This window comes from Gadus morhua, chromosome 23, assembly GCF_902167405.1.
Source record: "Gadus morhua chromosome 23, gadMor3.0, whole genome shotgun sequence".
NCBI classification, from domain to species: domain Eukaryota; kingdom Metazoa; phylum Chordata; class Actinopteri; order Gadiformes; family Gadidae; genus Gadus; species Gadus morhua.
The window spans coordinates 11,139,906-11,152,405 of NC_044070.1; the positions used below are offsets into that span (position 1 = coordinate 11,139,906).

The following is a 12,500-nucleotide window of genomic DNA, read 5'->3' on the forward strand; positions in this document are numbered from 1 at the left end:
TGTGTGTTTGCGTGCGTGCGTGCGTGCATGCATGCGTGTGTGTGTGTGTGTGTGTGTGTGTGTGTGTGTGTGTGTGTGTGTGTGTGTGTGTGCATACAGATGCATTTCCTGTCTGAGTGCGTGTCGACACATACTACTCTACAGAGATCCTTGGTTTTGAGTGAAACTATTTTCGTCAGGCATCAATGAAACTAAATGGAGACCAGGTAAAAGTGGGGGGGCATCGAAGTGGGGACACACAGTAGTGGAGACATGTAAACGTGCTGACGTGTTAAAATGGAGACGGGTAGAACAGTTGACATGGAAGCCTGCGGACATGTTATATTCGGGACATTTTATAGCGGGGACATTTAAACCTGGGGACAGGTGAACGCGGGGACTGTGTGTTGGAGGCCCAGTTGTGTTAAAGTGATGAAGACACCGCGGCGCATCTGTCATGCTGCACTAAATCTAGAGCTCTGTTTACCTCCTGGTGTCCTTGAGCAGGAAGGTGAACACGACTGGCCTCATTCACACCACAGGGAATACATACACATGGCTGGGCCGGCACTCACACCCGCAAACGCAGACACATATGCACACACACACACGCACACATATACATAGATATACACACGCATGCACACACACACACACACACACACGTGTGTATAGATACATACACACAAACGCACACGCACACACACACTTAGTACCCACGCACGCGCGCATACACACATATACATGGATACATACACACACACACTCACTCATCCAATTACAGGACACAAAACAATTAATGTAGGAGTGATATTGATGAATAGGTGTAAATATGTACAGGTGTTTGGTTTGCCCTAGTTGTATTGTAAACTACTGGTATGCAAATCTCATGGCTGTTCGGGGTTCCTGTGTGCTTGTATACAGGGCCGGCCCGAGGCATAAGCGATACAAGCGGGCGCTTGGGGCCTCCTGACCGCCAGGGGGCCCCCTATCGGAAAAAAAAAATTATAATTAAAAATAATTAAAAATAATAATAATAATAATAATATTAAATAACTTAAACAAGTGACCTGATTGAATGAAATAAAGAATACATCTATACAAGAAAATTCTGATTTTACGATCAATATATCTGCCAGCGTTCGAGTCATGCATATCAACTGCGTGCTCAATCTGCTTTGGTGTAAATAACGACTATAATAATACAGGGGTCTATCAAGGGACAAAAGTCTAGAATATTTTTGGCATGAGAGCAACTGAATGAGCCTTCCAGGCCCAAGAGGTCAAGGGGCACTGAAGCCCAAGCCCAAGTCACCATCTCAATAAGTCAAAAAGCAAAATGCTATGAATATGCTTAAATTTAGGTATTTCCCTTCTCCAGCTGGCCATATAAAAAATACAGGAAATCACATCTACGTAATTCAGTATTAATACAATTGATAATGTCAATTAATTCATTGTCAAATCATTGTAGTGTGACATTTTTGTCAATAATCGTCGAGCGCAAATGACTCCGCTAGGTGGGAGGGGGGGCCCCAATATCAAATTCTGCTTAGGGCCCCCGAAAGGCTTGGGCCGGCCCTGCTTGTATATGTAGTTGGCGTGTAGCGTGGCGCAGGTAGGTGCTTAGAGACTCCTGGGTCACTGGATCTCTATAGAGCTTTATCTTGTCCTGTTAACATTCGAGGTGGGGTGGCCACGCCCCTTGCTTCTTGCTCCCCTCCCCCCTGCTGGGTGACACACGGCTGCTCGCTAATCAATCAGCTAATGGACCTTATCCACCTGGCGGCCCTCTTGGCTCCATCTTCCCCCGAACAGCTAGGTTTTAGAACCAAGATGGTCACCCGCTAATCAATCAGCTAATTGGTGTCTTAGGGTCGACTGTTGGAACATTCCTCTGGCCAATACACCAAGTAATCCTGCTACTCTCTCTCTCTCTTTGTCTGTCTGTCTGTCTGTCTGTCTGTCTGTCTGTCTGTGTCTCTCTCTCTCTCTCTCTCTCTCTCTCTCTCTCTCTCTCTCTCTCTCTCTCTCTCTCTCTCTCTCTCTCTCTCTCTCTCTCTCTCTCTCTCTCTCTCTTTGTCCCTGCTTCCCTCTCTCTTTCCAACACTGTCTCACTATCCTTCAATATCTCTCTTTCTCTATTTATTTCTCCCTCCCTCTCTCTCTCACTCTCTCTCTTTCTCTCTCATGATCTCTGTGTGTTCGATGCGTGTTGGTCTGTTACCATGGGTAACCGCTCCCTGACAACCCTAGCCTGAGACCTGAACACAGGAGTTTGAAGAGAACCTAAAGAATACAGTCCAGATCTAGAAGAGGCCGATACAGATCTAGAACAGAGTCCAGTCCAGATCTAGAACAGACTCCATTCCAGATATAGAACAGAGTCCAGTCCAAATCTAAAACACAATCCAATCCAGATCAAGGACAGCGCCAGTGCACAAAAATATGTTATTTACAAACGGAAATATTTTTTCGGATATGATAAGATAATATACATCAAACAATTGAAGCCGTCTGATATTTCATAACAGGTGATATAGTCCAGGGAAAACCCCAGGTACACTTAGTGATGTTTATATAGACTCTGTTCTCCCCTGAAACCTCCTGAAATAAGCCATCTGTGAGGCTGTTGTGAGGCAGTTTTGAGGCTGTTGTGAGGCTGCTGTGAGGCTGCTGTGAGGCTGCTGTTAGGCTGCTGTGAGGCTGTTGTGAGGCTGTTGTGAGGCTGTTGGCTGTGGATTTGAGGGAACAGGTTCATGGATAAATGTTCCACAGTCATCATGGAGGTTCGCTGTTTCGGGCCCTCACTGCCCCCTGTTGGCCCCCGGGCCACCTGTTGGTCCTGGAACCCAGAACTGAAGAGTTACTGGAGCTACTTAGGTTACTACTAGGAACCAACAGTGGTGGACTAAATACCAAGAAGATCATCATAGAGCGTGAATACTACACACACAAACATTAACATACAACCACTGACATGCATGCACGCATGCACGCACACACACACACTCGCACACGCACACACACCATTCACACACACATGCACACACACATACACATATACGCACACACATGGGGAGAAGGCATGGATGGGGGAGGAGGTGGAGGAGGAAGACGAAGAAGAAGAGGAGGCAGGAGAGGGAGTGAGGTGGAAGAGGAGAAGGACGCAGAGCAGCGGGAGGAGGAGGAGGAGGAGGCAGAGGAGGCAGAGGAGGTTGAGGAGCATGAGGAATGGTTGGAGGAGGAGCAGGAAGTGGAGGAGGTGATGGAGGAGGGTTTTGGATGGAGACCAGGGACTTTTTAGAGAATTCTGTCAGATGTTCTGAGGGGATGTTTACCTCCTGGTTCACCTGTCGGAGCCCAGAGCGAGATGTGGACCTCAGACAAATACCTTGAAGTCATGAAAAGCATCAGGAGACCTGATGAAGCACGGCTGGGATGTCATCAGCCTGATGACACTAATGAGGTCAAGGGTCGTCTGGTCGGGACATCTCATAGGTCAAGTTCGGACAGACATAAAGAAAGACTGAGAGAGAGATAGAGATACAGAGAGAGAAACAAAGACAGACAGACAGACAGACAGACAGACAGACAGACAGACAGACAGACAGACAGACACACAGACAGACACACAGACAGACAGACAGACAGATAAAGAATGAGAGACAGAGATACAGCGAGAGACACAGAGATAGACAGACTGACAGACAGACAGAGACAGAATTACAGACCAACGGAGAGAGAGAGAGAGAGAGAGAGAGAGAGACAGAGGGAGACACCGAGAGAGAGCGAGATCAGGGCAGGTGACTGAGGTCAGCGGGGGTGGTCGGTCCCGTTTGGTAGTCTGGCGTGTGCGTGTGTTTTTACACACTGCTCCGTCACTTTTCATGATGCTCTGTGGAAACACCTCCGCACCGCCTATGACCCCTGACCCAGGAAACGGAAAACACTCCTCTTATGGAGCTCCTGGAAACAAAAACCATCCGGTGCAATGACTCAACAGCTAGACCGGGAGAGGCGTCGGTTTGGGGGCCTTTATTGATCAAGGTGCGGCCTTCATGCTCGACGCAAAGTGTGAACTCAACAGCAAAGAGCCGGGAGGCAGAGCAGAAGTTAACTAGCATCCAAAGGAAACACAGAAAACAACACGTAGACTCACGAGATCCAGGGAGGACCAGCAGCTCATGGGACCGGAATGATGACGGTCCTGATCTAGAAGTCAGGAGTCAAGGATACATGTGAGGAACTGAGGATGGACGTTTGGACCAAGGATGTGAGAAAGGATGTGAGGATATATGTCAGGTTGTGACATTAAAGAGCTCATTAAAGGCTGCACCTGCATCCTTCACCTGTGATCCGATGTCTCTGATCCCTCCCACCCTCCTCCACCACCTCACCCCCCTCCTCCCCCTCTTCCCCACCACACACTAAAGATAAAGGCGACGGGAGCGTGGGGGGGGGGGGGGGGGGGGGGTGGCGGGGGGTTGGGGGCGTGGCCAAGCAAGGAAGGGGAAGTTGGCTGTGGTTTAGTGAACTGCTAGGCAGAGTGGTTTCCAAGTTGGCTTGAAAACCTGGTCCGGTCTGGTCCGGTCTGGTCCGGTCTGGTCTGGTCTGGTCTGGTCTGGTCTGGTCCGGTCCGGTCCGGTCCGGTCTGGTCTGGTCTGGTCTGGTCTGGTCTGGTCCAGTCCGGTCTTGTCTGGCCCAGGTTTCAACCAGGTGGACTCGGAACCAATGTTGTTGCAGGAGTGTCCGTCACTCAGGGAGGATTCAGGTGGTGGAAGGCTCACGCTGGGTCTTATATGTACACAGATAAATCCCCTGATTGAAACGTCTAGAACGGCAGGATGCGTTCCAACATGTCTCTCACACGCATGTTCTCCCCGCGCTGTCTGGCAACACTGGGATTCGGAGCGCTGAAGTCATCTGGTTTTACGCTAGACGCTTGTACGGGTCTGTGAGGGGCAGCCAATAGAAAGTGTCGAAAACGTGCTGAGCTCTGAGGACCAGCCAATAGGTAGGGCCGAAGCCGGGCTGAGCTCTGAGGAGCAGCAAATAGGAATGGTTGAACCCGCGATGAGGGTAAAGGAGCAGCCAATGAGAACGGTCACTGCAATCTTGGACTATGACCCCTTGCAAAGCTGGAAAGAATGTTCTGCCTTCTGTTCAATGTTGGTAGACAATAACACCTATATATATACATATACATCTATACATACATATATGTATAAGTATATACCTAACAATACAAACACAGTATATCTGTACATATACGATCCTAGTGCTATCTCTCCATCTACCAATGGAACATACACTGGCAGGGCCGGCCCAGCACTACACTCACTAAGCAAATAACCATAAACCGCTCGGGGACTCAAGCGGCTCACTGGTAGACTGTTTATACGGAATGGGATAAAGGCAGCCTCACCGCTATGTTTCATGTCAACTTTTAAAGGTTTTGTGAGAGTTTCAAAGTCTTTTAAAAGGCCTCTTCAAAGGACGGTGACAGAGGCTGAACTCTGGTAGGAATAGGTAGGATAAGATTGTGTTGTGGCCGAGAGTCAGTGGGCCACAAGAGGTTCTTAGGTGTTAGGGAGAAGATGCATTCTGGGTAACAATCAACTCACCTACATAGCGAACGCAGGCTGACAATGGCTATCTAACACTGGCCTAACATTTACTTACACTGGCCTGACGTTGGCTAACACTGGCAGGCTAGCAGACCCAGGCTAGCTAAGACAGATCCCTCATCACTCACTAACCTCTTTAAAAGCTGTTAGCATGACTGCTACAACCGTATGCACACATGCCATCACATGCACACACGCTTACATCGCTACGTCTGCTCTGATCTCAATGTTTGTCCCGCAGCTTGTTCGGAAAAGCTAGATGCTTCACTTTCTACACAGCAGAACATTCACGTTAGTTTATTTTTTTAATCCTAAAGGAAATTCTGTCAAAGTCTTTGGCACAATTCTTCGTCTCAAGACAGAGAAATGCCTCTGAAAAAAAGAGAAAAAAGCATAAAATATAAGGCACACAAATACAGTTAGAAATGTGCAAATGAACATTAGAAAAAAATAGAAAATGTGGTTAATTTACAAAAAACATGATAACAATAAACTGAACATATGCATACAAATATATACCTAACTAAACTATGTATAAAGAGACCCAAACTCTGTATTGATTTTCTGGTGGTGGTAGTCTGGGGTCAAATCCACTTAGAGAATATCCAGAACAGGCCTATGGATGTATTCAAATTAATATTGAACTCCATATCTAACTGAACCAGAGTCTTGGTGTAATGTGTAGGACGAGACACGCCCGTCTGACTGAGAATAAGCCATTAAACGATCGTGCAGACAGATATTCACGTGCCATAAAAAGGTGTTGTTGCTGTAGCTGGTGTCGGGACTATGTTTTGGTACTACCCCATGTGATTACAGAATCACAGTTCTTTAAGTACTCGATAAGTACAGCTCATTCTGAGGCGTGTGGTAGACAAGTGACAAATATAGAGCAGAAGGACGTTAAACAAATTCCAGACGAAGGGGTTTGATCACAAAGAATTAAACTGTCGGTGAGGAACAGGAACTGATCTGTAGATAGGTGAGTGATTATTGTTACTTACTGGTAGTGGTTAGGGTGGAACTAGGCTGAGTAACAGCAGGGACTGTTTCCTGGCTGTGATGGTCTGAGTTAATAGATCGCTAACATTACACTTAGCCAAGTAGTGTATTGTGTGCGGTGGGCTTGGCTAACATAGTCTAGCCTGCCAGTAGCACAGGATGTAGCATTGCCAGTGGTTGTTGTGTTACACACTGCTCCTCTCCACCCATGGGAGTTCTAAGAGACATTTCAGCCAGGCGATGTGGTTGACAGACGGAGCACTTGGGCTTGATTAGAAACTGAAGCATTGCCCTTGGTTTTCACAGAACACCAACGGTACGGGTCTCGGAATGAAGCTCCTCGCTGAACGTCAGGACATTAGCATATCCAATACTGCATCTCGTTACCCAGGCGGCTCTCAGGGTGACCTGCTCCGCAGAGGACATAGAACTGAAGAGTGCCTGGTTCCAAACCTTTGAAATAACACAATCTTGGTCAAACGTGAGCACTGGGTAAGGATGAATCGTTAGGATGGTGATTAAGAGTAATTTAAGAGGTGTTGTGTGTATTAATAAGGTGAACAGGGCAGGGCCTGTCTGGACACAACTATCAAACTAGAAAAATCCCCATAGTTCCAGGATGCATGGCACTTAGACCAGATACTGGATTTGGAACTCCTGAAGCACCAGCCTTCAGGACCACCATGAAGAACCTTTATAATGAGGCTGTGGTCCAGTAGGAGCCTTTAGAACAGGGGTCTCAAACTCGCGGCCCGGGGCCAATTGATCATCTGCGGGATGATATTTTGTGGCCCCCTACTTGACATCAAAGTTTAGTGTTGGTGCGGCCCGCGCGTTGTTGTCAAACGCACATTTTTGCTGAGTGGCTTGCCACGCTTTTTTATCACTTGTGATAGGGTGACCAGATGTCCTGGTTTTACCGGGACAGTCCCAATTTTGAGTTGCGTGTCCTGAGTCCCGACAAAAGCCAAAGGACACTAAAATGTCCCGGTTTCCACCAACCGCTATGAAATGTCCCCTGTTGTCAGTGATTACATAGCCAACGTGATCTTATTATAGCCCGATCATTAACTTAGATTGGGTCAGTTGTGCTCCTTTTTTTTGTGGAATACTTGATGCGGCCCAGCCTGACCCAGACTCTACCTCCAGCGGCCCCCAGGTAAGTTGAGTTGGAGACCCCTGCTTTAGAATGAAACTGTGGACCAATAGGAACCTTTAGAATGAGGCTTTGGTCAAATAGGAACCTTTATACTGAGGCAGAGTACCAATAGGAACCTTTATACTGAGGCTGAGGTCCAATAGGACACCTTTAGGAGGATGTCTGTGAGATTGAAATGGATAACCAGCTGCAGAAACTCACTACCAACAAAATGTCTGTTGGAAGGGATTGCTTGAGAGAAAGGGAAAGCAGTTTTGTAGCAGCTGAGCCAGTGTGTGATTATTCTGTCGCTCTAATCCACCCAACAAGGTTACAAAACAACAGGGACACGAGAATTACTGCAGAGATTGGAGGTCTGATTTGAAGGATTGAAAGTATGGCGATTAGGAGGTTTGGTGTTTTGAAGGAGCAGACTACTACTGTAGGAGCAGTAGTCTGTTGGTCTTAAAGTTAGTTGAGGGTATGGGTCTGATGGTCAGCATGGAGGTCTGAGGGTGGTGGTGGCCATTAGAACTTATGGGGGTTTGGGGTTGAGGAGGTTTGGGGGTCCCTTGGACTGGAGGGATGATGGTGCAGTGGTTTGAATGTCTGCCGGGTTGAGGCTGGAGGTCCGGTTGCCATAGTGACATACTGGGAGCAGAACACCAATGAGTCATGAACCGTTGTTGTGCCTTGGAATGGATTAGCCGTCACATGCAGCTAGCTGCTAATATGTTTATTTGTAATTCCTTCAATCCGGCCCTAAGCCATTGCAGAAAATGAGCCACTGTGACGCTTCGTTAGGCTAGCATAGTAGACAAAGCTATGCTAGCAACAATCTGTTGATACTAATGATTAAATGTGGTTCACATTTTGTCTTGGGCAGGAAAGAGGTGGTGGTTGGTATCAGGGTAAATTTGGTCCTAGGAGCCTTATTCACTGAGCAGCCATCTTGGTTCTAAATGCAAGCTGGTCGGAACTGAATGAGGAATTCTGCATCAGTTCACCCGCCCAGCTGCATTAAGATCCAAGACGGAGCCGCGATAGCAGCTAGCTGACCAAGGCTCCCCACTCACTGCACCTGGTCTACTGCGGACGCCAGCTCCGTGTCGTGGGAGGTCACGGTGTTTACCTTATTTCGTTACTGCGGATCACGACTTTGACGACAAAAGTTCAAATGATCGTGTCGCAGTGCCCTGCTTATGACTGACTGCACTATTAATCAGATGAATTTATTATTTATTCCCCTCCTCAACGACAATCAACCACTCATGGCCTGAGCTCTTCATTCTCCATCTAGCGCACCTGCAGCCAGGTGTACTCATCATTCTGCCCCGTGTATCGCCTGCTTTCTTTCCTCCACCTCCTACTCCTTCTCCGCCTCCTGCTTTATCTCTCCCTGTTCTCTGGACCACAGGTGTGTTTCTGCTAGCACAGCTGGGTGCCAGGTGTAATCAGGCGTATACTTGTGTTAAAGGCAAACGGTAGCATTTAGACGCTTTCATGGTTCACTTATTACCAACACTAATTGGCATCTTGATGGCGCCATTAGTATAATAATTGCCCACATTTTGTTGAATCAATGCGTACACTAAACCGACTAACCGTGGGGGGGGGGGGGGGGGGGGAAGAGAACCCGTGTTCATATGTCTGTCGAGGAGCCAACCTCGAGTCGCTCCTACGGAGACGAAGGACTATAGGCGAGAGTCAGACAATGACGCGCATACCTCCCCGCTGCTAGGGGCCGGAGGACCGGGCTGACCAGACTTAATCTGTCAGTGGAGTGGACTCTGGGAGGGAAGGGGTCTGGGGTAATCCCCCTGACCCAACACACCACCCTCCATCTGTGTACACCAACCAGCCGCATGCTTCCAGCCCGCTACAGGTTGCTCCGTGGCGGATGGTTTGAACCTAACGAGCACCGTAGTGCTTTCAGGAGTTTGGGATTTAGAGGGACTGCATGTCCTTACTTTTCCTTTAAATCGTTTTTTAATTGTGATTTCGATGTATTGATCCGTATTAGTCAGAAAACTGAGGTTTTGGAACAGGAGCAGAAGAAAGACGTACAGCGCAAGGAACCCACGAGTTGGATGTTTTATACACATTTTGTTACTTCACGTTTTACTTTTGGTAGGCCACTTTTTATTAAATGTAAAATGGGTTTAAGTGTACTATCAATAAAGATCGATGTATTAACTCCATCCGTGTGCTTGTAAATAAATTACTCATAATTAACTCTGAAAGACAGATTTAGATTCAGAAATAAAAAATAATTGACCTGGCATTCGTTACTATAAAGGGAGGACAAAAGAAAATTCATATTAAATATAATATTAATAAGGAATGAAGTGTATTGCTTTTTTTCGTTAAAAGTAGGCCGTTCCTTGACAATCAGCATATACTGGAGTTTATTCAAACTCTTAATTATTTAATAAGATACAGATCCGGCTCCTCTGAACCAAGTTAATTGAATGCTCCAATAAAGCCCTCTTCTGTAAACTAACTGAACTTATTTGAGGTTATATTGTGTATTCTGATGGGGTTAACACTGTTTAAAGTGAACTCTTCACACTGTAGCAGTGCTACTGTATACTTGGGTGTTTGTAGGCCTACTGTATGAAACACTAATGTTGGGCTCACACTGTACAAAGACTACTCCGGGCGGTGGAGTGTACAAAGTGTACTTTGGTCGGTGTAGGACTGTAGAAAGTGTCGGGGGCGGGCAGTATACTGTATAAAATACTCGCGTCGGGGTAATACTGTGTAAAGTGCGGTACTAAGTGGTCTGGAAGCCGGCGTGTAGCTGATGTTTCCCAGGGTCGCTCCTCCCCTCCACCCCCCTCAGGTGGAAGAAATCTTTTCACATTTTTTTTTTCACTCTTTTGTGGGATAACATCTGAAGGGTTGGTCCGCCGGGCCAATCACATGCCTCCGCGGCTATAGATCGCTGCTATAACACACAGCGCTGCGGCCGCTCGCCTCACAAGCGGCGGAGGCGCGACGAGACGTTCCGAGGCTATTTTTCTCCCCCCCCCACCCCTTACACTTTCCTCGCACCGGATCGGAGCCTCGCTGTCGATGCGCCCCGTTATCCTCTGGCTCACGAGCTCATCGTTTCCGCACCTGCCGCCACGCTACAAGGAGCCGTAGAGGAGGAGAAGGAGCCGTAGAGGAGGAGACAAGGACAACGAGGACCCGCGACATCTGGGAGAGACGAGAGAGAGAGAGAGAGAGAGAGAGAGAGAGAGAGAGAGAGAGAGAGAGAGAGAGAGAGAGAGAGAGAGAGAGAGAGAGAGAGAGAGAGAGAGAGAGAGAGAGAGAGAGAGAGAGAGACGCTGAGCCGCCGGTATTCCCACTCAGCCGTCACAACATCACCGACCCGCGGACGCGATGCTCGTGCTGAGCAGAATGCTGCTGGTGGTCCTGGTGTGTCTGGGGCTCGCGTCGCCCGGCGCGGGCTGCGGACCGGGAAGGGGCTACGGGAGGCGGCGACATCCCAAGAAGCTGACGCCTCTCGCGTACAAGCAGTTCATACCAAACGTGGCCGAGAAGACGCTGGGCGCGAGCGGAAGATACGAGGGCAAGATCACGCGCAGCTCGGAGCGCTTCAAGGAGCTCACCCCCAACTACAACACGGACATCATCTTCAAGGACGAGGAGAACACCGGGGCGGACCGCCTCATGACTCAGGTAAACAGCCCGGGCTGGACGCACCATCACTGCGCACCACCTCTTCCTCCCCCTCCTCCTCCTCCACCACCCCGTAGCCAGAGTCTCGTTTACCGGCTCGCGTGTTTTTAAAGTTTAGAGATGAAAGAGATGCGTTATGAAATAATATGATAATGTGGCGGCGGGGTTTAGCGGTGTGTGTGTGTGTGTGTGTGTGTGTGTGTGTGTGTGTGTGTGTGTGTGTGTGTGTGTGTGTGTGTTCGCGCGCGCGCGCGCGTGTGTGTGTGTGTGTGTGTGTGTGTGTGTGTGTGTTTTTGTGTGAGGATCTGCGTGTGTGGTTGGGTGTGTGTGTCTGCGTGCATTTGTGCGTATGTGTGTGTTTTCGCGTGTATCTGCGCGCGATTGTGAGTGTGTGTGTGTGTGTGTGCATGTGCATGTGAGTGTGTGTGTGTGTGTGTGTGTGTGTGTGTGTGTGTGTGTGTGTGTGTGTGTGTGTGTGTGTGTGTGTGTGTGTGCGTGCGTGCGTGCGTGCGAGGCGTGCGAGGCGGACAGTCGGCATGTTCGCTCCTCTTGACTGTGCAGAATATTTGAAATATTCATGCCGCTCTCTCCTCATGTCTATATTTGTACCGGAAGAGCGACTCTGCTGCCGGTGCCGCCCGCGCGGGACAGGGTAGGGATGCCGGTGAAACGGAAGGTGTTCAGAACACCTTCTACTAACGTCCAGCTTGTCCGCTTCTTCAGAGTGTAAGAGAGAATCCCGGGCTGGGTTCTCCTGTGCCGTGCGCCGGAGGTCTGGCCGTGCGCATCGGATTGGAATAGGAACACATGAACATGTGAATAAATCCACATTTTACGGTTGTTATAACGTTGTTAAGGGATGGAAGCTGGATGCGTGGCTGTATGGTTGATTTTTCGTTTTTATTTATATTCTATGGTGATTTGATTTCTCGTGTTGGACTCGGAATGGGTCTCCGAGCATCTCTGATTTCTTGGCGCCCCGGGTGTCATGTCCGCTAAGCAGGGTCTCGGCACTCAGCGCGTGTCAATTATTCAGCGGCTCGCGTTGCCGTGGAGCGAGG

General features: G+C 48.5%; 1 protein-coding gene across 1 annotated transcript in view; it reads left to right on the forward strand.

Moving 5' to 3' along the window:
* Positions 1-10,680: 10,680 nt before the first annotated feature.
* shha (sonic hedgehog signaling molecule a) overlaps positions 10,681-12,500 on the forward strand; it is a 7,686-nt gene continuing 5,866 nt past the window's right edge. The window contains exon 1 of the mRNA XM_030348845.1: positions 10,681-11,439. Within this exon, the coding sequence (XP_030204705.1) occupies positions 11,140-11,439 (300 nt within the window). The 5' untranslated portion in view covers positions 10,681-11,139. The remainder of the gene's footprint in view (positions 11,440-12,500) is intronic.